Source organism: Onychostruthus taczanowskii, unplaced genomic scaffold (assembly GCF_017590055.1).
Source record: "Onychostruthus taczanowskii isolate IOZ18803 unplaced genomic scaffold, ASM1759005v1 scaffold199, whole genome shotgun sequence".
Lineage (NCBI taxonomy): Eukaryota > Metazoa > Chordata > Aves > Passeriformes > Passeridae > Onychostruthus > Onychostruthus taczanowskii.
Genome location: NW_024499228.1, coordinates 179,661 through 207,473, shown reverse-complemented (window position 1 = coordinate 207,473; position 27,813 = coordinate 179,661). Strand labels below are relative to the sequence as shown.

At 42.2% G+C, this 27,813-nt stretch overlaps 1 protein-coding gene across 3 annotated transcripts; it reads left to right on the top strand.

Moving 5' to 3' along the window:
• Positions 1-20: 20 nt before the first annotated feature.
• Positions 21-27,813, top strand: MIA3 (MIA SH3 domain ER export factor 3). 3 transcript variants are annotated; one of them, XM_041402408.1, is made up of 29 exons: positions 24-212; positions 885-1,018; positions 6,342-6,428; positions 7,942-10,867; positions 11,788-12,087; positions 13,738-13,799; positions 14,961-15,092; positions 16,298-16,319; positions 18,327-18,415; positions 18,567-18,644; positions 18,741-18,851; positions 19,770-19,841; positions 20,048-20,152; positions 20,942-21,064; positions 21,169-21,286; positions 21,875-21,930; positions 22,011-22,101; positions 22,211-22,349; positions 23,966-24,067; positions 24,169-24,229; positions 24,348-24,383; positions 24,475-24,542; positions 24,797-24,894; positions 25,011-25,142; positions 25,347-25,415; positions 25,549-25,625; positions 25,770-25,841; positions 26,461-26,626; positions 26,982-27,813. In XM_041402408.1, the coding sequence occupies exons 1-29, from the start codon at positions 59-61 to the stop codon at positions 27,224-27,226; spliced, it is 5,925 nt and encodes a 1,974-aa protein (XP_041258342.1). In that variant the 5' UTR covers positions 24-58; the 3' UTR covers positions 27,227-27,813. The 3 variants fall into 3 exon arrangements, with proteins under 3 accessions (XP_041258344.1, XP_041258342.1, XP_041258343.1); XM_041402409.1 differs by having other exon boundaries at positions 176-355; XM_041402410.1 differs by lacking the exon at positions 25,770-25,841 and having other exon boundaries at positions 21-212.

Sequence of the window (27,813 nt, the reverse complement as noted above, 5' to 3'; positions counted from 1 at the left end):
TGACGTGTCTGCTCCCTCCTTCCCGGCCCGGCTGCCTCCTTCCGCGGCGCTCGCCGACATGGCCGCAGCGGCGCCGCCGGAGGCCCGGCTGCTGCTCGCCCTGCTGCTGCTGCTGCCGCTGCCGCCGCCTCCGGGCTTGCGCTGCGCCGCCGCGCCCGACCTGGGCCGCCGCTTCGCCGAGCGCAAGCGCTGCGCCGACCTCGAGTGCAGCAGTGAGTGGGGGCAGCGGGCACGGCCCCGGCGAGGGAGTTGTGGGCGAAGATGCCTGCCGGAGGCTCTTCTCTAAGCCCCCTCCTTTCGCCGACTCGTGCACGGAAATTGGGGAGGATCGGGGAAACGGGAACGCGACGCTCACGTGCGCCGTCCCTCTCTGCTCGGCCAAGTTTTCAGATCCCCGCAGCTCCGTGTTTCGTTTTCTCCCCCGACTGCAGAGCCCTCTCGTGATAAACCCGCGGATGTTCTCTGGAATAATTTCAGGACCGGTTTGCTAGGACACAGATGTCATCTTTCTGATTTAACATTAATAACTAGCTTCATAGCTCACCCCTGAAGTGTAGTTCTCCAGTGCTTTATCAAACGCATGTCTTGACTACAATCCTTCTTTACTTTTTTAGCTATAACTTGCCTTTTTAAAATTTTAGTTATAACTTGGCTTGTTTGTTTGTGTGAATTATAGCTAAAAATTTCTTAGTTATACTTTCAATTTAGTTATATTTTTATTAATTAATTTCTTACTTAGACTTTCAATTTACTTTATCTCTTGACCCAATCTAGAAAATAGCAAAGTGGAACATGCAAGGTCTTGTTTACTGCCAGTTAGTAAAGACACTTTCCATGTAAATTATTTTTAAAGTCATACTCTTCTCTTTGTTTTCTTTGGACAGTGTTAATGTGCCGAGGGAAGGCCATGCAGGATTTTAAAGGTCCAGATTGTCGCTTTGTAAATTTTAAGAAGGGAGAAGCAGTGTATGTATATTATAAACTAATAGGAGAATCCACTGAGCTTTGGGCTGGAAGCGTAAGTACTGTAGAGCATTTCTTCAGTTTGCTCTTCTTGGTAATCTGTTTTCATTCCTTTTACCTTGTAAGAGAATGCTTGGAGTTTTGAACATGGCTAAACACAGCGAATGTTGCTTTGTCATGAGGCCAGTGGGAAATGGGATGAGGTTTGATCAAACCTGAGTGCTGTGAAAAATAGGCAACGCTAAAGTGTCTAAAAACTGTTAGAAAACTGCCTTTGTGTTGAAAACCTCCTATTGCAGCACTGTCAGTGGTGGTGGCCACAGGGCCACCTGGAAGCGAAGCCTCTCTTCCCATTTAGGGAGACTTAAGCCTGTGCTTGTATTTTCCCATGACATGGTCTTATCCTTCGCTCTGTAATCCTGTTAAAGAACATTGCATGTGCATGTTTTAATTATGCCTCTCATCCTAATATTCATCTGCCTTCTTGCCCTTTTTATCTAAGCTGCATGCAGTGTTGGAGGAAAAATAAGTAGTAAAACTAGAAAGGATTAGGGTAAATTTGATTTCTGTAAGGTCTGTCTCTCTTAGCTCTGCTGTAGCTTGCAGAGTAGTGGCCTTGTCTGAGTCACGTCCTTGGACAATCTCAGAGGCTTCTGCTGATGGAGAAAGAACATCCCCATACTTGCAGTTACTTTATAGAAAGCTCCTCTCGACTTTCATAAGCACCTTATTTGCCTGGCAGAGGCAGAACTGAGATACCATGGAGGAAGAGCAGTTTTTGTAGGCTTCCCTTGAAAATGTTGGTAATCCAGAGGTTGCTTAGACCTAGTCCCTGTTACTTCCTCCCCATGTTTCCCCTACATCCTTTTTAGTGTCTAAATTGTTTACTTCAACCTCTTTTGTTACTCTAGTTTTCTACAAAGGATAAACAATTTTGACAGTGGTCTTGGCTGCTTGACACCACAGCTGGGTATTGACTGTGGGGCCAGAGGTTTAGTGAAAATCAGGATCTATCACTTTCTGTAACCACTTCAGGCTGGGCGAGCTCTCAGTTAGAGCTGAATCCAATTAGAATGATACAGAAGTGAACAGAAAAACTGCTAAAGAAGAGTTAATAATTCTATCATGGTGGTAATTCCCTTCTGACATGTACTGTACCATAAATAATCTGGGTGATTCGTTGGTACGGGTTTTCAGGGCTGCAGTTCTTGAGATGCAGAGTAGCAGCGTGGGGCAAATTTTGCATCCTCTAACAAGGTATAATGTAGGCTGCAAGATCAGACAACAGGTTAAGGTAATTGCTGAGTTAATATTCAGTTTAATTATTCACTGATAGGCAGCTCATGCAACAGTTAGGTGTGTCTCCAAGTTAAAAGGATGTTTGCTTTGAGTTTAAAGTAAAAGCTGCAGCTGGCAGGTCGGAAAGAATTGCCAAGCTCCATTTTATTTGTTGTCGTTTTTCAACTGTGTTACATGATTTTCAGTGCTCCTTTTAGGGCAGCGCTGCCAGACTGATTCCTTTTGATTGGTAGCTATAATCTTTATTTCTTTTATCCCTCTTGGATTGACTGCTGCTGCATTAATCATAACGCTGCAATAACCAGCATGGAAGCACTGCAGCAGAGTCAGAGGTGCCTGCCTTTGCATTTTGAGTAGGGCACTGGCACAGCTGCCCCTGTCCCTGACTCACAGGTAGGACTGGGGTCTTTCCTGTATCGTGACTTCCTGTGTCAAATTTGGCTGGGCAGCCTGATTCCCCATGCCAGGTTTGGTTGGGCAGCTTGATTTATGCAGGCCAGCCATGCCTGCTGTGTGAAATCTTGGAGCCAGGGGGAAGCTGCTGCTTGCTAATTAAAACCAGGCTACCCAGTGAGGTCTGCCATCAAAAGAATTCCAATGGAAGGCATGCTGCCTTCTGCCTTGGCCCTTTTGGGATCTCATTGCGTGACTTCACGTGGGTTTTGTGTGCATTATTTGATCTCATCCATGTACCCCGCTGCTTTTTTCCATTCCACAAAGTTTTTTTGGGGGGAGGATTTATTAGGGCAGAATAGAAGCTATGAAATCAAAGGCTAACTGGAGTTCTGATTGTCAGGTGTGAGCAGAGGTCAGGGGAATGTGTGTATGAGAAGCTTCAACTAATGCAACCTGGGGCTTATTTCAAACAAGTTGTAAATACAGATTCTAATTCCAAAATCAATTTGAAGGAGCCATGAGAAATACAATAGTATTTCTGACCTGAAGGGAGATGATCTAATAAGAAAAGGAGCCTTTCACCAAGGCTGAAAAATTTATAGCAGTTGGGACTAGGCTTTATTTGCATTTGCTTTTCTAATTCACTTCACCCTTTTCAAGCTATTGTTGATTTTTTCTTTCCCTGTGCCAGTAAACATGTTGTATTTTGACAAAATAGCTCCTTTATTATTATTATTTTGTGGTGCCAGTCTTGAATATTAAATTGCTTACAGAGCATACATTATGTTCACTGGGTATTTTGCATGTGAAAAAATTCTGGAACCCAGCTGTAATATGTATTCTATGCATTATATGGCCTGTAGTTTTTAGCAGAGCTCTCTAAACCTCAATAGTAAAGCAAAGCCAAATGCTTGGAAAATACTCTGTGACCATTATTTAATAGTCATTTTATGTTATGAATTTCATTAATACATCAGTTGCAGGAAAATGCTTGATTTTTTTCCCCCAAAGCCAAAAGATAGAGCATATCAGGTGCTCTCGTTGTCCTCTGCACAGTGTTTTGCTGTAAATCAGTCTCCTTTTCAGCATCAATCTTCTGTTGCTTACACCATCAAGTTGTTTTATGTCCTGTTTTTCCTGTATTCTGCCCTCACTTTAGCAGGGTCTGAAGCTCCAGAAGTACTTCAGATCTTTCTAAATAAAACTTGCTGCTTTTCCACAAAGCATTTTGTCAAAGACACTTTAAGGTTGTTATTTTATCTTATGGCTAAGGGATGAATTTAATACCTTTGATTCAAGGTGTAGAAAACTATTTCTGGCCTCATATTACAAGAAAGGAATTTAACTGCAGATTGTGGCTTCTTTGTATTGTTTTTGTTTTATTTTGTTTGTTTTCAAACCTTGTACGTAGGTTTGTAGAAAAGAAGACAGGATGGATAAAATTAAGTAGAACGGGAAGGCAATATTTCGGGAGGACCCAGGGGGTCAGGGCAATACTGTGTTTTCTTAACACTGCAATGCTCTGCAGGTGCAAACCAGCTCTTCTTTGCCCTGTGTTCTGAAGTTTTAGTTACCTGTGATGCCTGTGCTTTAGGGATGTGGGCTTTAAGATTAAAAAAATTTGAACATCATCTTCCCCAGCTGTCTGTTTTCTGATAGATGATGTGAGAGTGTGGCTTCGTAGTCAGTGAATCTGCAGCAGCTGCCTGTAACACATGGGCATCAGGGGAGCCAGATGCTATACACATAGCCACATGTTTTGTCCATGCACAACTTTTTAGCTGGGAAGAGAGTGGCTATTTCTCTCTTATACACTTGGATTGACAGAGCCTTTCTTCTGTCGTGTCTGTAGAGAATGAATGTTTCCTTTATTTGCACAATGAGGCATTTTTTTCCTCTTACAAGAGAGGGCTTGTAAGGAGAGAAGCAGATGAAATTTTGGGCAGGCAGATCCCATATGGCTTATAAACCACAGAAGTGGCTAGCTGGGTCACTGCAAAGGACTTGTATGGCCAGCAGCTTGGATTGCAATAAAGGAGTTTCAATTTGTGATGACTGATTATAATGGTTGTCACAGAGATTAGTCTGTAAGGAGGCTTTGAAGCTCTAACTTATGTTTTCAGAAAGATCATTAAAAACTGGAGTTGAAGTTTAGAGAGAGAAATAAACCAATTTACAATTAAACTCGTGTGTACTACACAAAAACAAGCTTTTGATTTGACTTGTCTAAATGAATTTCCCATTCCCATTGGTAATTCCCAATAATAAAGATAATTCCTAATAATAATCATACATACATTATCTGTTTTCAGTAAGAGAGCAATATCTGTCTACGAAAGGTGGGGAGGGAACAGTTTGGGGTTTCTTAATACATGTGTAACTAACTTCAGAGATATCAGCTACAGAAGGTAAGATCTGAATGAGAAGTAGTTAAAAAAGGAAGTCCTGTAATGCATCAGTTTGTACTTCTCTTGCATATCAAAACAAACACCTCCAAAATTATATTATTATTATTTATTATTATTATATTATTTACTAGATACTAATTTAATCTTTCTTTTTTTTTTTTTTTTTTTTTTTTAATACCATTGTAAATCCAGAAAGATTCAGGCAAGGTTAACCCGTTTCAGTGCTATCAGTGTAACAATATATCTGTGTATCCCTAATATCCCATACCAAGTTTCTTTTTTAGTTTGAACTTTAACTGAGTGTTCGCCCCACACAAACTCTTCAAGAAAATTGGCAATTGTCATCTTTTTCCTGTAACAAATGGTGGAGGAAATGACCAGCTTCATTTTTTTCCCCCAGATATTTTGGTTGTCTAGGAACTTTGTACCTTTCTAGGTGTTTCCACCAGACTCTTAATTGCCTCAATTATCTAATCAGTGTAGTGATTGCATGCTATTAATATTGGCTTCTTGACAGCAATTGTCAGAACTCTTAAGTGCGAGCAGTACTCTGTGTAGATCATATCTGGTGAGTGATAAGAGAGATTCTTGTCTTCCAGTGTTTGCCTTGCCTTAGCACATTGAAAATCACCATTCTGTGACTGACTTTTTGCTTGTGTCAAGCACTGAAGAGAAACAATGCATTCACAGAGGAGGGGGGGAGGTATATTTTCCACACAGGTTTTTAAATTATTAATTCTGCATTTTAAAATTATGCAATTTTGCATTTCTCTACAATCCACTTTAAGAATTTTTTTCCGTAAGTTACAACGTGAGCGTATTTTGGGCTATAATATTGTGCATGGATGTAAATCTTATTAGTCAACGATCCTCTTCTACTTGCTACTTGAGAAAATCCTTGAGGTGTGTGTGGTACTTCTGGTGCCTGCACAATAGCAGTTAAAGCAATTGAGTCAGAAGGCCTGGGATTTATTCCCAACTCTACTAATAATTAGTTGTAATTCAGGCTTTAAAGCATGAACAGTAAAACTTAAACTTTACAAGGCTGTTGTGAAATGTAAAACCTCACTGAAAACTCTGGCATAAACAAAGCATCACTGGTCTTTTATTCACTGTGTTAAACTTCATTTAGAATACTTGAGAGTCAGTTCAACATATTTGCTACTGGTGTCTGCAATTTTTTACATAGTCATATAATTTCTAAACCTTTGCTGTTTTTCATTTGTGTTTGGGTTTTGTGGTTTTTTTTTTTTTTTTTTTTTTTTTTTTTTTTAGGTTGGAAGTGATTTTGGATATTTTCCAAAGGATTTACTTGAAATAAATCATAACTATTCCAATGAGGAGCTAGAATTACCAACAGATGTAAGTCTTGCTTGTCCTCATTTTTTATTTCATTAACTTTTTGTTAGTAAGCAGCTACATACTTGTGGAGGTGCACATGTATGTAGGGGAGTGGAATGTTTGTGCATCTCTGTATGTGGGTGGGTGTGAAAGCATCAGCCCAAAATGTGGGCACTGACATTTCTTTTCTCAAATGTTAGTTTTCTTCTAAAGAAATCTGTTTGGATTGAACTCTGTACATCCTGCTAGCTGGCTTGTGCGTAGGCCTTCTGGTGTGTAATCAAAATGGTTTCTTTTCCCAAACTTTCCAAGTGTAAAGTACTGTCAGAAACAAACAAAACAGGGTACACTCAGCCCTTTGATTCTAGAATTGGTCCTGCAGCCCTTTTACACATGACTGGCTTTCATGCACTAATAAGCAGCAACTCCAGAGTTGTGTCAGTAAAGTCTTTTTGAGGCTGTAGCTTTAGGCATGCTTGCAGCACAGAAAGCCAAGCAAATCCTGGGCTGCATCCAAGGCAGCTTGGCAAGGGACGGTATTCTGCCCCTCTGCTCTGCTCTGGTGAGACCCCACCTGCAGTGCTGCATCCAGCTCTGGGGTCCCCCAGCACAAGAGGGACATCAGCCTCTTGGAATGAGTCCAGAGAAGGCCACCACGGTGATTTGAAGGATGGACCACCTTTCCTATGAGGAAAGGCTGAGAGATGTGGGATTGTTTAGCCTGGAAAAGAGAAGGCTCCAGAGAGACCTAATTGCAGCCTTCCAATACCTGAAGGGAGCCTGCAAGAAAGATGGAGAGGGACTTTTCATAAGAGCATGTAGTGACAGGACAAGGGGGATTGGCTTCAAACTGAAGGAGAGCAGGTTTAGATTAGATATTAGGAAGAAATTATTTGGAGGTACTGAAAGAAGTTGCCCAGAGAAGTTGTGGATGCCCCATCCCTGGAAGGGTTCACGGGCAGGATGGATGGAGCTCTGAGCTACCTGGTCTAGTGGAAGGTGTCCCTACCCATGGCAGGGGGTTGGACCTTGATGATCTTTAAACCCCTTTCAACTCAAGGCCATTCTATGGTTCTATAAAATTGTGTCTCGCACTGCTCCTATTTATTTTTCAGAAACTGCATGACAGGGAGCTCCTGCTTGGAGGACTTGGTCCTTTAAGGGGACACGAGTTAACAGAGGTTGTGACACACAAGCTTAGCAACATTTGTTTTCTTCTGTTCACTGGCATTCAGTAATAGACTTGTTCTTCATTCAGTACATATAGTGATGAGTGCAGTGTAATACTGCCACCTCCATTGCTGCCTTACAGTTTGTTCCTGCAAAACCTCTTTATTTAGGTTTTTTTATGAGTCCTTGGGCAAAACCTCCACTGATTTCAAAGAGAGCTTTGGTTAAGGACTCAAGGAGTTAATTCTGTGTGATTAATTTAACTTTGCTGCTGCATCTCTCTTTAAGTAGGCAAATGTTTTTGGTCTCATCACTGCTATAAAGAAAATAATATTTTTTGACTGCATGTTCTTTTTCATTTCAGGAAACAGACTTTGTTTGCTTTGATGGAGGAAGGGATGACTTTGATAATTATAATGTGGATGAACTTCTGAAGTCATTGCAAGAGACAATAGCAAATGAAGGGGAAACTGTATCGAGTGATCCAGGGACAAAACCAGCTGAAGGAATTGAGAAGGATAAGGAGGCTGAACAGACTGATAGAGTAAAGTCCCTTGGTGCTTTGGAGACAGACAATCTTGAGCGAAGCGCTGAAGAAGAAAAGGAAAACCTTGTCTTGACAGACAAAGTTGACAATTCTCTCACAGAAGGAACTGAAGATACTGGGGGAGACTCCAGTGTCAGTAGTCACAAAGAAAGGTCTCAGGGAGATCAAATTGCACATGAGCACTTGAAAGGAATGCTACATGGAAAACTAAAAGGGCTAGAAAGTGAAAATACCAAAAACACTAGTATTCCTCAGGGTGAAACCAGCCAACTTGACCAAGAGAATGAAGTCAATGCCTATACACTTTTAAACAGAGAACTCTCTGTGAACTTAAAAACAAAATTTGGCTCAACTGCTGATGCTGTTGTATCAGATGATGAAGTGACTCGCCTTGTTACGTCACTGGAAGATGATTTAAATGAAGATTTGAGCATTAATCCTCACAATGAAGAGGAGGAGCCAGAGTTTGCAGATCAATCTGCAGAAATCCCTTTGCTGTCTTTTACAGCAGAAGATGAAATTACATCCCCTGTGGATTTAGATGATGATGGAAATGATGACATCAAGTCACAAAATCACGAACCTGATGAAGATGCAAAGGGTGCTACAAAGCTAAATAACCAAAGAGACAATGGGGAGGAACATGATTCAGATGCATTAGTTCTTAAGGATGCCTTCAGTAAGAGCAGGAACTCAGGTGACCGTGTAAGTGTAGACAGGTCTGAATCTAAACAAACAGAAGAGAAACAGGAGGAGGTGGTGCTAATTAGTAAAAGAGAAGCACCAGCACCAACTCAACCTGAGGATCTCTCCAAAGAACTCCTTGGAAAGGAACCTGTGGGTACAGGTGATCTGGGTTTAAAAGAAAAAGCCAACAGAACTGAACAGTTGGAAGAGCAGCTTATTGATGGAACAGAGTTACATTCTGCAACACTGAAAGGTACGGCAGTGCCTGATCCTCATGCTTTGCCTAGTCCAGACAGTGCTCTGGAGTCCAAATCATTACTTAAAAACAAGGAAGATGCTTCAGAACCATCTGATGATGATCTCATCAAAAGTTCTGAAAGAGTTTCACTTGCTCCAATAGAGAAAAGTGAGAAACAGTTTGAGGATGATACCTCAGAGGAGTCCTTGGAAAGTGATTTAAAGTACAAAAGACCATGGGAGAAAACAATGGAGAAGGGAGAAGCTGAGAACAAACCTCCAGTTGATGCTCCAGCCAAACCAGTGGAAGAAGTAAAAAATGCATCTCAAGGTGACCTAGGAGATATTGACCTCTTGAGACCGAAAGTGGAGCATGGAATGCCTGTTGTGGAGAAAGAACTTCTCAAACATGAAGAAGATTTAAAACAAGCAGAGAAAACTGATCATGAAAATAAAAATCCTGTCTCTTCTAACAAAGAACTGGAAATAAAAAAGAGAAACCTGGAAGAAACCCCTGCAGAGGAAGGAGAGCCAAGGTATAGTGGAGCTGTTGAGCAACTTAGGCCATGGGAAAATGAGACTGAGTATTCAGAGGCAGATATGAATGAAAAACTTTCAAGAAATCCTGGCAAGATACCGGCATTTAAAGAAAGCACTGAAGAAAAATCAAAAAGCATCACACAGAACACTAATACAGATAATCTTACTCATCAAGGAACTGCTCATCCTGAGGATGCAGGATCAGACAGAAATCTTGGCAAAGATTTGGCTAAAGAAACAACACAAAGAGCAGAATTGCAATCTGAAGAGCCAGATGCTGAAGATGACCCTGACCTGAAAGAAGCGGATGATGAGCTACTGGAAGATGAGAATGCAGCAACTGCAAAGTTGTCACAAGCAAGGGCTGCAAATGCCCAGGGTAATACACTAGGTGGTGAAAATACAAATCCTGAATTAGAAGGACTCAGTAAAGCTGTTTCAGGAATCCCAAATCCTACTTACAAAACAGAAGAGGAAACAAACTCATATCCTAAAGAAGATAAAATAATCAGCATGCAAAATGCAAGCAAGATTGGGAACAAAGAAGTTGACGTATCAGTGAGAAAAGATGCTGAATTGGATGAGATGCAACATGTCACGGAAACTGATGAGGAGTCTTCTGAACCTCAGGAACCATCAGCTGTGGAAGAACATAATTTCCAATCTCCTCACACAGAAGACAGCAATGACTTTGACCGAAGGAAAGATCATCTCCTAGAGGGCATTTCACAGAAAGACTCAAAAGAGGTGCAAAATTTAGAGCAAACAAGAAATGACCACCAGCAATCTGTATATGTCCCCAGCCCTGCAGACAACTCAGAAGCCACCAGTGACATGGTAACAGACTTCAGTGAGTCTGTGAAGCGGCTCTCAATAATGAAAGAGTTCCTGGATGAAAAGCACGTGATACGCCTACAGAAGTACCTTGGGCTCCAACACGTGGTTAGGGTTGAAGCCATGTTCCACGACATGAAGGTGGAGATGGAACTTGCTCAGAAGGCGAGCCAGAACAATGAAGATATAGAGAAAGCTCTGGATGAGATACTGGAGTTTTCAGAATCGAGCATTATGGATGTTGTAGGAAAAGTTCTGGATTCCAGGGTGGCAGAAAATAAGGAGGAGGTGGTGAGGGAGATGGATTTGTATGATGAGGAGAGTGCACTGATGGATGATATTCAAGAGTTAATATATTCGTTAAGAAGTAAATATTCATCTGCTGGTGAGAGTGTCCTACTTGCTTCTCCTCCAGAACAGGAAGATGACCAGCTGCACATTCAAGGTAGGATGTTAAACCAGTTAATAAATCGATGAAATGGAAGTAAAACCCTGTCCCAAGCAACACTAACACAGACAAGCTTTAAGAAAAGGGTGAGCGAGTAGAATTGAAAGAGGTCTTGTGCAATAACCTGGGATTTTGCTTATTTTTAGTGAATATTTTTAGCATTGTGATGAGAGTGGCTCAGGGACAAATCCTAAGGGAAGATATTGAGTTCAGCACACCTGTTCTTATGGACCAAGTTCTGCATAAGATAAATGAGATCCATGCATGTATATGGTCATAAGGAGCCACTCAGGACAAGTCTGTACCTCCTTAAGAAACAGGGATTCACATATACTAATCTGCAGAATTTTCTGAAGGGCTTTTATTTCCTCTGAACTAATTATCAACTGATTGTGAGAGATCTGGGGATTAATGCAAAGTCCAGGTACTAAATCCAGGCACCTAAAGTCTCGGATGTCCTTATAATCATATTTTTGCCCATATTCATAAAAGAGTGCATAAGTAGCAATACCGAACAAACAGATCTTTTGATTGGTCAAGAACCAGAGGTAGAGTCTTTTGCATAGTTACTGGGTTTTCTATTAGTGTGCAAAATGTTGAGATACACTTTTAGCCAGGCTCCTCTTACAGTAGTACATGTTAAGTATGTGATTTCTGATAAGGTCACAAATGATGCAAATATTTCACCTTGCAGTGTTTCCCTGCAAGGTCAGTGGTTGATATCTTGCATGAATTTCATACAGACAATTAGATGTTACTGAAAGTTGATTGAGAATATACCGGAAGCAATACACAAGCTGAAATATTTTAAAAGTGTCAAGAAAGCTTGGTTACATGCAGCATTTCACTGAAGGTAGCTGTGAGTAAGTAATACACATTAGCTCAGTGCTTAATTCATATCTCCTTGTCTGTCACAGATGGTGCAAAAGAGGCTGAATATGACAGTGTTTCCGGAATACCATATGACAGAAACCCGAATTCCATTGATGAGGGCAATCAGGAATTTCAGCAGCTCATTGAAGATAAGAGGCCAGAGCAGCCTATAGAGGAGGGGGAGAAGAGGGCTGTCCATGTTCTACCTGAGCATGAAGAGGCCAACTCCTCAGATAATGGAGAAGCTGAAGAAGGGTATGATAGTGAAAGAGGATGGCTCCTGGAAGATACTTCCTTTGGGTCAGTTGATTCAGGAGAGAGTGCCAGTGAACGCATTGCTGAAGGTAACCATTTGGAATTGGCTTATTTTGTTCTTTTGCTCTTGAAGACGCGCATGGTTTAATGGATTTTTAGGCAAATAGCAGGAGTTTTCACTGATACTTTAATTTTATGTTGCGGTAATCCTCATGGCTTTCCCTGATGGGTGACAGTCCCTCTAGTGGCAGTATTGTATTGCTAATTTAGCACAGCAGTTTTTCTATTGTGGTTTTGCAATGTAGGAAAAAGGAAAGTGCTCTTGTGAGTGTCAGAGTTAGAGCTCTTTGGACTGTGTGTCAGGATGACTGGCTTGTGGACTGTGTCTCAGGATGGTAGTGGAGAAAGAGGAGAAATCCCTGGAATCACACCATCAGCCTAGGTTTCATCCTCTTTCCTCTTGGGGATTGACAGCCTAAAGGTCACTTTCTATGGACAGGATGGCCCACAGAATTATATACCCTCTTTTTTAGCCCATGTCTCTGGGCCATATTACTTTCCAGGAAAGGTGGTATGTAGCTTCCCCCTCAAGCAGCTCAATCATTTCTCCGTTTTTTGGAGTAGGAGATATGTTTGGCTCCCTCTGGCTGAGGCCTTATCCCTCTGGAGCTAGAGTGCTGTCTCATCATTATACCAAGGAGGGATCCTGTTACTGTCATCTTTCCTGGCTCTGTTTTGGTATGAAACAATCTTTGACTGTATTCTCAGTGCTACTCTCAGTTGGCTGTTCTGCCTTCACTTCTGATTATGCTTAATAATTCTCTCTCCACTGAGCATTTAGGAAAAATCCAGCCACACTTTTGTTTCGTTTTTGTACATTGCTGAGGTGCTGTACATCTCCAGGGCCAAGTGCTTTTGAGCAGCTTCTAAGATCTGAAGGAAGCTCTAGGATGAATGCCAAGAAAATTAAGGAATTTTAAATGGCTAGTGGATAACTTACTGGTTAAGCAGTCAGGTGTTCAGCTGTATTTTAGACCATTTTCCATTTTTTCCTTAGATGTGGTTAAATGCTGCTTGGCGGGAGTTCTTAGGAGGGCTGGTAGAAGTGTTGGGAAGTAACAAAGTGGATGATGGTAGAATGGCTGGTCACAGCTGCTGTTCCGTGGTGTGACAACAGGCTGGGTGGGTGGCTGTGGAATCTGCTCGCTCAGACATATGGCAGAAGAAGGAGCAAGAGGAGAGGGCAGTATTCAGGCCAAGGCAGAGCTGGAGGTGGTTTAAAGCTTTTGCCACACTTACAGAGTACTGACAGAGTTTCAGGAGTGTTTGACATGCTGTCATTCTTGGGGATGTCCTGTGTAGGGCCAGGTGTTGGACTTGACAGTCCTTGTGGGTCCTTTCCAACTTAGTTAGAATACTCTGCGGTTCTGTGAACACTGCTGGGAACTAATCAGAAGGATTTGCGGTTAGGAATTGAAGAACGTGTGCTGCTCTGATTCACGGCTGGAGGAGCTGGGTGTGCTCTGTCTGAGGCAGGCTCGGCACCGTGCCACCGCACAGCTGTGTCCCTCCTGCGGCATCCCTCCTAACGCCGCCTGTGGAATATCAGCGCACTTCCCAAGGGCTCGCTGCCTCTTTCCCCAGTGCCCCGGCGCACCGGGGGCCGTCCTTCAGCGCGGTGGCCGAGGCGGCTGCCCTGTGGCCCCGTGAGGTGACGCCGCTCCTCTCTTGCCCCGCAGGTGCCGGTGCGGGCGCCGCCTGGCGGGGGGCCCTGGGCGAGGCGCTGGAGCTGCTGCGGCGGGTGAGTGGCGGCGGCGCGCGCCGTATGACGCGGGCGGGGGCGGGGAGGCTGCGAGGGGCGGTGCGCGGCGGGCGGGCCCTGAGGGAGGAAGGGCTGACGTGTGCTTGGCGCTCCCGGGCCGCCATGGGTGCCGCGGGCGGCAGCGGGTGGCCGGTGGAGGAGCCCTCGGGGCGGCGGAGGCTGTTCCAGGTGAGCACAGGAAAACGGCGGCGGGCGAACGGGCGGGCTTGCCGTGAGCAGCGGCGGAGGGGTTTCAGCGGCCCGACCCGGGCGGTGACACACCTCCCCCAAGCGAGGCGGATCTCTGAGGGGGTCACCCCGGCGTACCCCGCCGCGAGGGCGGCTGGCGTTCCGTGCCTCCGGCCCGTAATGTGGGGCAATCCGCGCGAGGCGCCCGCTGGCGTCAGGGATCGTTGTCGGTCTCTCTGGATGGCGGGGAGACCTCGTCCCCCGGCCAGGCTCTGCAGGGGCAGGTGTGCGCCCTCCTTTCTGTCCCTCTTCGTCTGCCGGCTGTGGAGACAGTAGGGAGAGAGAGGATAAGTAGGAGGAAAGGAAGGGAGAAGGCAGCGGCTTCCGTGTGGCTCACGCAGTTTGTTCCCTGAGCGCCATGCCATGTCGCTATAAGCCCCTTCAACCTGTACCAAGCATTTTCACCTTCCCCAGATGCTCTCTGATCTCCAGGTAGAAGAGGAGACTCATGGCATATGACCCTCTGACAGGGGCAGCAGCTGGGAGAAGATCTGAGTCATTTGCACTGGATTGGTACAGACATCCAGATGTAAAACTGTGGTTTTTTATGTAGTTTTCCATCCTTATAGCTTTATTTGGAAACAGGTCAAATAACTAAGTGCTATGTAACAGTGCTATGTAACGCAAATTGCACATCAGTGTGCACTCATTTTGGTGTGGCTCTTCTTTGCCAGCAGACTGCCACTGTCAGGTGTCCTCCTGAGTGCACTCAGGAGTTTTACACTGAAATATGAGCACCAGACTGCTCTGTGGTTTTCTTAATTTTTGGTTTTCAGTTTGCAGAAAAATTGCAAGAAACCTCCAGATGTTCTATGGTTTTATGAGGGGAATAAAGGCACCCATCAGACTGCTTGTTTTACCCCGCTGTTTAATGAAAACATACTCATAGCTGTCACTGCTGTCGGTTTGCAGTTGGTTGCCACGCTGCCTGAGGAAATGCGTCCTGGGCCTGATTTTCATGGACTTCCATGGGAGCCTGTTATTATAACTGCCTTAGTAGGAATTGTCACACTTGCTATATTTTTCTGGAGAACCTGCCTTTCCGTGAGTATACTTCATGCTTGCAAGCCTGCTGATGTTTCGCTAACTGAATGGTTCTTTGTATGGTTAAACTGTTTCAGCATTACTGAAGTCAAAGCAATATGTAGTCTTTTGTGTTTTTACTTTTTCTGTTTAGAGCATTAATGGGAGCTAAATGCTGGGCTGAATAGCTAAAGTAAGTTGCAGTACTAAGAAGCATTTTCTATAAGCTGGTAATTGAAATTGCTTAGTAAGAGGAAATTTTGAAAGTAACATAGAGGAGTATGACGTAAACAAAGAACGCTGAGGAAAAGGTCAGCATATCTTTGAAATGAGAAGTCTTCCGTGTGCTTAAACATGTTGCTGGCTATATCCAAAACAAACAGTTAATCCTCCCCACTTCATGTTGTCCATCTGCTTGCAGGTACTGCATTTAAAAGCCTAAAAACATTATATTAATTCTCATTGGAGAGCCTCTTCCATTTGTCCTCATTCCTACATGGATAATTTTCTGTGCAACAGAAAGTCTATCACCAATTCTCAACTGTAGCAGTGCTTTTCCTTTGGAGCTGAGAGATGAGAAATAAGCAAATTTATTTTACAGCTGTCCAGTTTAGTCATGATATGCTCTAGAAATTTGTGGAATGCTTCATATTTGTCTGACAAAAATAAACTAAAACTACTTTTTTCTGTAACAATATTGATAGATTATTTTTCCTTGCTTAGTTTTGGTGTTGAGTACACTTGGGTCAGTTTCAAATGCAAAAATCAGTGTTACTAGAACACTGCAAAAAAGCTTCTGAAAGTCATCTTTTATAGGGTTAATTTCGAAACAACCACCTGTCACGTAAATGTATTGCTTTAGAGGGCACACAGCAAGGGGTTTTTTTTTTTTTTGTGTTTGCAAGAGGTTTTTTTCCTGCTTGCAAGTTTGTGGCTGTGGTTTGATACAAAATGGCTTCATTTTCTCTGCAAATTAGCTGGGGGCAGTTGCCGATGATCCTTTAGTGGGTGACTAAAGGCTCTGGGGCAGGGCTTTAGCTGCTTTTATTAGAAAGCAGCTTAAACTTGTTTGTAGCGTTACTCAACGCTCGTTGGCAGTGATAGATGTGTTTTCCATATGCTGCTTTAACCTGCATGGAAGAGGGCACTTTTTTCCATAGGGAATAACATTTTTCACTTATCACTTTTTATGGCTAATCTTTTTGTTTGTTTGTTCTTTTCTATAGGTGAAGAGTAGAATGTATCAAGGTAAGTTTCTCTCTACTTTTCAGTGTGGTTGATGCTTAGGCGTTAGTTTTGAATATTTATACTGTTTCAGAGGACCAAGTATCCATCTTGACTCCCTTTCAAGGAGAATGCTCAGTCCAAGGTTACAGTGTAAGCTTGGCCAGTAGATGATATTTAGTTGAATCTGAGGGTTTAAATTTTGCATTTGATAATGCTTTGGTCAGGAGAAACAATGCAACTTGCACCTGTAAAATAAAGGGCAAGGATAAGCTCAACTTTGCTCAACATAAATGTGAACCACTGGTTCATGGGGCAGAATTTGTTTTGGTTTTCTGACCAGCAGTGGGTCTGTCTTTGCTTGCTGTTTCTCTTAGAAAGCAGGAGCTGGTTCCTTTTGTTTTTTGGATTGAGGGGAGCCTGAAACTGGCTGCTTTGCAGTTGCAAAGAGACATTCTTAAAGGTAGATCTAAATATGCAGGCATTCCTGTGTCCAGCACATCACTTTTTACATGAGTTTTTCTCTGGCTTCAGGTTTATAAAATTGAAGTGTACTGAATAGAAAAAAAAAATCAAAGTAGGGTGATTGCTGGAATTCATAATTGAATAAAAAATGCAAATTGAAAGAATTGTCTTCATAGGAACTCTGTCTCTTCCTCCCTCACATTTTACTTACCAGTAATTTCTCTCTAGTTTCATTGTGGTTATACTGCAGTTTCCTTCTACACAGCGCAGTATTAGTGAGCTGAAAAAAGCCCATCTTAGATGTCTGAGGTGATTTCTGTAGTGTGGGAAGAATATTGTTATTGGTGGTGAAGAAATTACTTAGCAGCCTTCCCTAAAAAATCAAGGAACATGGATTTAATTCCACCACCCAAATACTCTTCTCTTTGATGCTGTATAGGATCTACTAAAGATCAGAACAAATAGATATTCTTCAAGTGTGATACATGCCACATTGTTTTTAAAATCTTTATCCAAAATAGTGGAATACTAACAGTGACAAAAATGCTTTAAAACATAGATTACATTTGAAGTCCCAAGAATAAAAATCTATTATCCTCTCTTAATGATAGTGGTAAAACTGGGAGCCCAAGCTAATGCAGGGCTTGCTGCTTCCCTTAAACTGATGAGAGCTATCTTGGGCCTTGGCAGCCATTTGCTGTCTCTCTTTTCTCAGAGTGGGAAAGGCCTGGAATTCATTGTCTCATCTCAGGAGCCCTTATGTGGGAGGGAAAGGAGGAGTAGCAGTTGCCATTGCACTCTGTGGGATGCAATTGGAACAGGTAGTGCTCCTTGTTGTGCTGCAGAGTTTGCTGTGAGGCAAATGGTGCTTCAGGCAGTCAGATCTGGATCAAGGTGGCTTAGAACTTGAAAAACAACAACAATTGGGTGTTATTTAAATAACTTGCAATAAAATAATTGAAGTATGTTAATGGTTTTCATTGAATCCTAAGGGTAGGTTGGTGGCTTGTTTAGGGTGAGAAGCAAATGCAGCAGCCTCAGGCATTTGAGGTCTAAGCAAAGTAGCTCCTTAGGACCTACAGGTGCTGTCTCCCAGCTGACTGTCTCTGTTGTGTTCCCAATAGATCTTTAAGAGCTTTTATCCTCCTACTGTTACTGATGAAACTTCAATATTCAGCTCCAATAGAGCAGAAAGGTCGTTGTTAGGGAAGGTGTAGCATCTCCCTGAGTGTCTGAGACTGCTCTGAGATCCTCACTGTCAACTCTTCCTCTGAACACACCTGAGGTGTGTGTAGCCAGCACCTCTGCTCTGGGTTCTGGGAGCAGCTTCTGTGAAGGGGATGCAGGAGCTTTGTGCATTGTGTCAGCTTTACTGTCTTGTTTTCAATTCTAACTTCAAGTGAAAGCTGGAGATGCAGAAAGGGCTGACTGCCAAAGAATTAATACTCTCCTGATTTATGCTTTAGTCATTACTTGAAAACGGTCCTTGAAGGGGTAGTAATGATAGCTGGTTTTTTTCTCCAGTGTATGAAGTGTAGTTACTGTAAGCTTTCTTTTTCTTCCTAGTGACTGAAAAACAACTTGCTGAAAAGATTAAAAACCTTCTGCAAGAAAAAACAGAAATCTTAGAAAAGTTGTCAGAATATGATCAAAAGGTATTGCTTTAAGTTGTCCTTTGTTTCCTAGTTTTCTATGATTGCTTTAATTACATAGTCAATACAATATCTAACATATTTTTATTTTCTATTAATACTGCATATTATGTTGACAATTTCCTCAGTTCTGTGTGGTTGTTTCTGTGTTTAGATAAAAGAAGCAAAGGAATCTGTGAAAGTGACCCAAGAACAAAAAGACATACTCTCAGATGAAACTGCAGGACTTAAAGTAAGAGAAAGTTAACTGTCTCTGTACTAAAAGCAGCAATGCAAATAAAAATAGTTTGCTTTAGGTTGGTCTTTTACACCTTTTTTTTTTTTTAAGGACACTGTAAAAGAATTGGAAGAAGCAAATCAGCAGCTAGATAACAAAGTGAAAAATCTGCACACCATGCTTGAAACAGAGAGAAAAAAGAATGAGAAGAAACAGAAAAAGGTTAGAACAATTACATTTGTGTCTTACATTGTCATTAGTTTGACATGTCCTAAAAGCTAGTCATGACCTGATGGGTTAGATAGAGGTAGAACAAACAAGGTGATCCACCTCAAAAAAGAGAGATTAAATGAAACTTTAGGTTTATCCCATCATCAAAGGCTTAGTCTGTTGATTTATTTTGTTTGGGGTTTTGGGGGGAGCGGTTTGTAGTGGTTTTTTGGTTTTTTGTGTTTTTTTTTTGGGTTTTGGGGGGGGGGGTTTGTAGTGGTTTTTTGGTTTTTTTGGTTGTTTTTTTGGGGTTTTTTTTCTTTTTTTTTTTTTTTTTAATCTTGATGGACTTGTGTGGTTATGTGCTTTCACACACAAACAGGTGCATTCAAGTCATGGGCTAGTCTAATACTTCCTAGCTGGAGCCAGGAAGTTCCTTGGCAATATAAGCTGAAGGCTTCAGTTTGGGAAGAGACATTTTCTTGTACTCAGAGCAGCATTTAGTTCTACAGTAAGTGTGAAGATCTCTGAACTGCCCTTCTTTCTTGTTGTCCAGAGATATTTGTTTTCTTTCTTCATTTTAAAGCCCGATTTTCTGTATCAACAAGGTCTTTGGCCTTGTTTTGGTCAAAGGTTGCTGCTAATGATAGCAGTTCCTCTCGTTGTGGACTGTACAGGTGTACAGGAAACTTCCTGGCCACAGACAGGTGGAGTCAGGGGTAGAAGTTGATTCGAATATGCTGAGTGTTTCTATTCCTTACATTGTTGATAAGGTAGTGCTATGTTGCTGCCAGCAAATGGATGCTTGAAATAGAAGTTTGTTCGTGTTTTGACTTTGCTTTTATGCTTCCAGAAGACACAGGTTAAATAATTACTCAGGCTAAGGTTTATGCCAGGATAACACTAAGTCACTGCTCATCTTTTTCTTAGCTCTCTGAAACCCAGAAGTCCTTGGAGAAGCTTCAGGAAGCTATCACTATGCATTCTGCAGAGCTTTCAGAGGTAAAGAATTATTTACATCCCCTCAACAGTCACAAGTTTTTGTACCAGGAAAATTCTTATCTATGGAATAGAAAATGCTGGCTTGGCAGGTTGCAGGTTGTTCGTGCATATGTACCTTTTTCTTTTCTATTTAACCAGGTTTTTTTTAGCTGTTGCTCCACTGTAGTTTGACTTTGTTTTCTTGTTCTTTTTTGTTTTATGTGTAGGTGCAGATAGCCCTTAATGAAGCTAAACTGAGTGAAGAAAAGGTGAAATCTGAGCTTCATCATGTGCAGGAAGAGAATGCTAGACTGAAAAAGAGCAAGGAGCAGGTAAGTTATGCCCAGACAAGGCAACCTTGTCTTTCAAACAAAATATCTGGCTTTTTTCCCTAGTTTTTTTGAGTGTAGCTTCAACATGTCTCTGTTTTCCCAACATGGCAGAATTCCGTGTTTTCTATTACCATGATGAAATTCAAATGCTTTGTGCCTGCTTGCACAGGCTGTTTGTGCAGCTGAGCCACATCTCTGTTATGAAGGCTTTGTCAGTTCACCTGATGCAGTTTTTGTCAGCAAAGTCACAGAAAGTCTTTGCTGAGGTGATAGTCAAGGCATGATGGAGATATTGCCACTTGGGATCCGGGCTCAAGGAGGTAACGGTGAAGAATTGCCAGAAAGTATTTCAGAAAGCAAAGATAATGGGGAGGAGTTTTAGCCCTGGAATGTTGGGATGTTTTTTTCCAGATAATGGTAAATATCTGTTTTCTTTCTTTATATGTGAAGTATGTGGCTTTTTAAGGCATGTGTTTTCGTTACCTCTGGACTGCAATTAATTTCTTCATATTTTGAGGTGTGTGAGCATTTTGGTGTTGGGATGTTAGCTGAGAAAATGTCAAATTTGTAAAGCCACCTAATAATAAACTGCAGAAAGATTGCCAGCATCCAGTTCTGCCAGTGGAACAGCAATGAGCCTGATAACTGTAGTTTACCCTTTATCTGTGATAAAGGGTAAACCCATGGTGATCAGTTATCACCAGAGCTGGTAGTAAAGTAGACTTTAATTACATACACCATGCACTAAAAATACAGCAAATAATCATCTTGCCTTGGTGCTTCTTACAGCTGCTAAAAGAAGCTGAAGGTTGGAGTGAGAGGCATTCTGAGCTCCGTGAGCAGATTCAACTGTATCAGAAATCTCAGAAGGACATAGAAGAGACACTTGCCTACAAAGAAAATGAAATTGAAGTAGGTTCTCTGTAATCAGCTTGCTTTCAATATTATGCATCATAAAATACTCTGTCATACTTCACAAAAATGCAGGGCAATTGAACCTTTGATTTCTTTACTAGGTTTTAACCAATTGCATTATGCAGCTGAAGCAGCTGGACATGGATTCAGAGGCCAAGAAGGATGATAGAGGGCCTGAGTGGAGCCCAGAGGATGATCTGGCCAATGGAGAGTTGCCAGGTACGGTTATCCCACCTGAGGATCGCATGGTGCTCTGCTCATGGCATATTAGAGAGGGAACAAGAGGAATCCATGCATATAGAGCTACCAGCTTGAATCCTCAAACACAAAATGTCCCTAACTGAAGGGAGGAGCTGGCTACAAGGTCAGTAATTGCTTTTAGGTTAACTTTTAGGTAATCCATGAGTCTCGGCTTTGTTGTTCTGGTACATCTATCTTTGAGATTAATTTTTAATGAGCTTTCTGCTTGCCTCCAGATAAATAACTAATTTAAATAATCACATTTTTAAAGTCTGAAAGACCAAAATAGATGTTTCCAAAGCTGTTCTGGCAGTTTGTCTTTTGTGATGTTGCGTATGTATTCGCTCCATCTCTGGTTTTGAAATCCTTTTTTGTTCCTTTTTTTTTTTTCCTTTTTTCTACTTAAAGTATATGTGGGCTGGAAATTCCCACTTCTTGATTTTTTTTTTTCTTTTGACCATGTAAGTAAGTAGGGATTAAAGTGTAGGGAGTGTTACTTTTAACAGTTGTCCACAGACTTGTTCATGATTAAAAAACAGGGAAAACAAAGATATTTTCCTCTTTTAGATATTGAGAGTGAGAAGATGAGGACTCAGATTAAGCAGATGATGGATGTCTCCAGGGTATGTTGCACATATATCTAATTATTACAGTCACATTACTGCTATTCCTATGATCATAAACTCCCTGGTCCTTTTTTCAGGTCAAAACAATGTTGTCCATAGTTGAAGAAGACAGAAATCTTCTGCGATGCAAACTGAATGATGAAGTAACAGCAAGACATGAGCTGGAAGGTAGGTTTAGCAAAATAACTGCTTAGGATGAAGTGCTGTTGGTGGCTTAAAAAGAAACAGAGTGTGTAAGTAGCCATCATGGTTCTTACTGCAACTGCTTCTCCAACAGAGAAGATAAAAACGTTGGAACACGATTCCTGTTCACTGCAGTCAGCCAAAACTCAACTGGAAAATGAATGCAAAACTCTTCAGCAGAAAGTGGAGATACTTGGTGAACTGTACCAGCAGAAGGAGATGGCACTCCAGAAGTAAGCCTTTCCTTACTCTGTCTGTTGTATCATGGGCACTGCCCAAATGCTTTTCACTCAGAAGAATCAAAGAACTTGGAAGTTGTGGTTGGAATGAGTGATGGCAACGCTTTCAATATAATTGAAGCTGGTATCCTTTCTTTACTTTTGCAACCATTCCAGAAATTCTAAAAAGACTGTCAGTGTGCACACACTATATTGCCTTCTACTTTCAAACTTCTTGAGAGGGTGGGTGGGTGGCTTGGTCTGCAAATTCTGTGGTTGCTCTGTTGCATCATCCAGAAGTGTCAAGGAGAACATAGCGACCATTACGATTTTTTTCTGTTACTCTGATTTCTTTTCAGTGAGTCTAATTCTGGTAATGTAGAAACTTTAGTATTTCTGCCATGTGAGCTTCTTGCATTCTCAAAGGGCTAAGTGAAGGCTGAATTGATGATGGCAGTTGAGAGGAATGAATTGCCAGTGGTGAGGATCTGCTGTGTATGAGTTCATTCATCATTAATTTATTTACTTACTGAAATGTCTGTAATACCATCTCAGTTTTGTGGGGAAAAATTGAGAATAGGGTTCAGGGACATTCTCAGCTAAATTCTGTAGAAAAGCTGAAATTACGATGGAGAAGCAGTTGAAGTTCCTGTGGTTTAAGCGTGTTGGGTGGGGGAAGCACATGGTTGGAAATGAGGCTGTAGTGAAACTGCCTGACCTTGCAACTTCCATGGATCCATGTGTAATAAACTTAGAATAGAGAGGTGGAGGGTAACCCACCTTTCAGGGAAAACTTCATCTTGACCTCTGTGAAGAATTTCTGTTCCTTCCAAAACATACAGGAGACTGTTACACTGTCTGTTAGTACTTCTTGACTAGGATGAAGAACTTCTTGCAATTTTTTTTTCTGGAAAACTACTTTGACTTTTAGCCAAGGAAATGGATTATGTTGAACTGGCTATTAGCAATAGTTAACTCGCTATTAGTTAAATGTTTCCAGTTTTGTGGGATAGCTCTTGTAAGTTAGGAACACACTTTAGACCTCTTAAATACTTCTAGAAAAATATCAAAAATTAAAAAAATAATGAACCATGAGGTTATAAAAATACTCTGGAAATCGATTGTGCAGTGAATTGGTATGGAGAACACTTGGAAAAAGCTTCCCACACGGTTAATAACTATTGAATGTGTTTGTCACCTGGGCCCTAAATTTGCCCCTTCTCACCACACATCCATTTCTTCATTTCCTGTGGTTGGTGTCAGTCCAGTGGATTTCCTTGTTTGTACCTTTGTAAATCTGGATTGCAATCTGTGGCATTGGTAGGAAAATTACAGGATCGGAAGGGATGAACTGTCTGCAGTTTATAGTTTTGTCAGCTTCTGAAGATCTGTCAGAATCTTTCTAGTCATCTCTGTAATTTTAAGGTTTTATACACAAAGGGTTTGTCTGTTGGTTTCAAGAGACAGGATTTCTGTCTCTCTTTGTAAAAAATCTCTTTTTTGTCTCTGTGATTTCACACATTATTGTAGATTTTGATATTGCTGTCATTGGCAGGGAAAATGCATTGATTTTGAGTTGTAATAGATGGAAAATGCTGGATTATATGGTGGATTTTTTTTTCCCTATGCAGAAAACTAACCCAGGAAGAGTACGAGCGTCAGGAGAAGGAGCGAAAATTGTGTGCTGCAGATGAAAAAGCCGTGCTGGCCATCGAGGAAGTGAAAGTTTACAAGTAACTTGAATTTTTGAAGATGATGATTTTCTATTTATTTCAGCTACTGAGGGAAATTTATTCAAACGTTTTTGCTTTCCCCTCTCTTTCCTTTTGTACAGGCAAAGGATCCAAGATATGGAAGAAGAATTGCAAAAAACAGAGCGATCTTACAAAAACCAGGTCAACTTCTTGCTTGCTGGTTGTTGTCATCTTTTTCTGCATTATTCTAGTGCTGTGTGATGAGTTATTGGAAATATTGGTAGTGGGATAAAAACTAAATGGCTTCTTTCCTTCTCAGATTGCTGCTCATGAGAAAAAGGCACATGACAACTGGGTAAGAATGTTTGTCCTTTTCTGATGCCAACAGTTTATATTTGATGTCACATTGGTGCCATTAATAAAGTTGACGAAATTTTCCCTACCAGCTCATTGCCCGCTCTGCTGAGAGAGCTCTGGCTGAAGAAAAAAGAGAAGCAGCCAACCTGAGACAGAAGTAAGTACAGAACAGACCCTCTCTATTGCTCTTTGAACATGCTGGGAGTTCCCTGAGGGAGAAGCTCAGAATGTGCAGTGCATTTTTAAGTTACTAATTTTAACTACTGTTAAACTATTTTGATGGCTAAAATAACATTTCTTGGTGAAAGCTGTAACATTTTACAATGCAGTTTGCCTTGTTATAATATATACAACTCACATGTGTAGTTTGAATAATAATAATAATAAGAGACCTTTATTTTCCAAAATCAGATTGATAGAGGTAAACCAAAAAATCATCATGCTTCAAAGACCAGTCATTGTAAAGCCAACTCCAGGCAGGCCTGTCCGCCAGATCCCACCACGACGAGGTAAATGCTGCTGGTTCTCCCAAAACCTTTGGTCTTGGAGTCAGTGCATCATAAAAACATAGGGCTGTGCTAAATTGTAGAAAAGTAAATCAAGTGGTTTTATTTCATTGGCACAGGGCCCTTAAGCAGAGATGGCTCTTCTGGCCCATCACCTGTGAGTGGAGGAAATCCATCCCCCACACAGATAAATGATGTCCCTGCCCGGCCCCTCTCTGCTCCTCGAAGGGAAGGTGTGCGGGCTGAATTTGGTAAGCAGTGAAACTCCCCTTTTTTGACAACTGCCTCTTAGGCTACAAACCAGTAACACTAAGGTCAAATATTGGTTCTAGGAATGTTGATACTGATAGCTGTTTTATTAATACACTAATGAATGGTTGGTGGTAGGGTTTCATTAATAGAAATAGCTCAGGCTTGTGTTATTTAGGGACTCTGGGGTTCTCATTTCCATTAAGGTACAATGGTGGATGGCACCCCTGCCCCACAAAGGCCTCCAGAGCTGCCTGGAAGGATGTCTGTTCCTGGTGGAAGGTGATCTGCAACCATCTGCAACCATCTGCAACTTACTCGTTACTCTTTCCCTTCAAAAAGGCAATTTCAAGCCCACCTTCCCTACCCTTGGCAGGGTAGGACACTTATTCATGGCTCTCTTTTTAGATATTGGTCCTGCTGTGGCATCCCTAATCAGCAGTGAGCCAAGAACCTCCTCCCCTTCCACAGGAATTGATGGAGTGGTGAGTTGAGAATACCCCAGCCTTCAGGAAACCTTTTAAATACAATATTCACTGTACTTCCTCCTGCTTCTTTAACTGTATCATGTTTTGTCTTGTCTGTATCCTGTCACTATCCTTATTTGCTGTTCAAAAAAACCCCAAAAGCAACCCTCTCCCAAAGAGTATGAAGCCCCCAGTGTAACAACAGATTCACCTTCCTCCATGGAAGCAGCTGCAGTGAGTATTCCAAGGCTGGACATGGTGATGCTGCTTTAATGGTGAGGAGTAACAGGCTTGGTGTTCTGAACCACTGAAAAACAACTGCTTTGTGGAACTAATCAAGGGCTGGTCCCTCTGTCTCAAAGGGCTTCTCTAATGATGAGCAGTTGCTCTCTGGTTTTTTGGGATTGAGGCAGTAAGATGTTTCTTGTTAAGGACTGTGGGCAAACACTTTGGAGTGACTACAACAATAATCCTAAGTAGCTGACTTACTTGTGGTGTTTAAGCACAATTCCATGTATAATTCAATGTTCCAGGTCCTTTACCAAAGGGCTGTCCACCAAGGACACCTCAACAGGGCTTGACCTTTTCTTTAGTACAGCTTAATCTAAACAAACTTGTCTCTCTAAACTACTCACTCTTGAGTAGTACCAGCAGTGTTCTGGGATGATGATGGTGTAGTAGCTGTCCCTGTTTTCTGCCTGGTTAATGTGGTTTGGAGTGTGTTTGCATCATTTTTCTTTCTTTCCTCTTCCCCTTGTACCTGCTTGCCTCTGGGTGAGTGGTTGGATTGTTCAGCAGTGTCAGTGCTTGTCTGCTGCAGTAACTCACTGAACTGTTATCTCATCTTGCCCAGGGTAACGCTGGTGCCAAAGGCCCCTCTCCTTTCCCTGGGACATCTCTGATGGGCTCCCCAGTGATGGGGCCTCCGCCACCACCACCCATTTGCTACGGACCGCCAGGACTGCCACCTCCTCCTCTGCGGGGGCACTTTGGGCCTCGACCTCTCCCTGGGCCCCCAGGTATGGCTGCAGTGCTCTGTGCTGACACTTCACTTCCTGGAGCCTGACTGCAGGACCCGGAGCTGCTTTTCCTAGGCACATGGCTTCCTTGTGTTTCATGGGCTTTAGCTGGCTCAGTAAGCTTGGACTGGGTGTGTTTTTTCAAGCCTCCTTAATGCCAAGCTATTTTTCCTTGTTTACTCTAAAATGTAGCCAAAAGTCCCTAGAATAATTTATGGGCTTTGAAGTCCTGCATGTGACAGTGATCCACTCCAGAGCTACTCCAGAAAATGACAAACTGAGGAACTAATCAGGCGCTTCTCTGTTTAGGTTAAAGCAAGATTTCCTTTAACTCCACTATTTCCTTTCCTTCTAGGTTGTGGTCCTCCCTTGCCACCTCCAGCTGGAAGAGATTTCTTACCTAGTCCACGTTTGCCTCCTGGCCCACTCCCACCTCCCTCTGATCCCAGAGGCTACACACATGGGCATCCTCCCTTCCGCCCCCTTGGCCCTCCTGGCCCCAGGGATTATCCTCCAGACCCCCGGCTACCCCTGCAGGCTTCCAGGGACTATGCTCCTTCTCCCAACAGAGACTTGCCTCCACCGGCACCCAGGGACTGAGACCAGCTGGCCCCAAGGACTACGCACATCCCCAGAGCAGGATCCCTGCCTGCAGCGCCCAGCCAGCCCCATGGACCCAGCTCCTGTGTGCACAACTCTAGGAAATGGCTCTTGATTTGAAGACACTGGTCTCATTTCAATATATCTCAGCTTTTGCAGGATTAATTTTTATCCAGTTGCTACAAGCGTCTTATGTGCATTTATGACCACAAATTCATCCATCCACTTGGGCTGCAAGAACCTTTCTGTGATGGACTTGAACCTACTCTAAAAGTGCAATAGGAAGGAAGTACCTGTTAGGAGAGTTTTAATTCAATGTAGCCTTTGTAACCAGTTGGCGAATGAACTAATTTCGTTAAAAATGTATATCAAATCATTTCCTGTGGAAATAATTTTTAAGTAAAATGCTATCCAACCTGCCTTCTCCATCACATCATTGAGCTGCAGTTACTGTAGGCGAGGGGTTTACGTGAGGACTCTGAGGTTCTGGGGTTTTTTAAAAATTATATCTGGTCAGAGATCAGAAGCACAAATGACACTGTATTCAAAGGAAAGTTATAATAAAAAGCAAAATTCCTTTTGCTAAA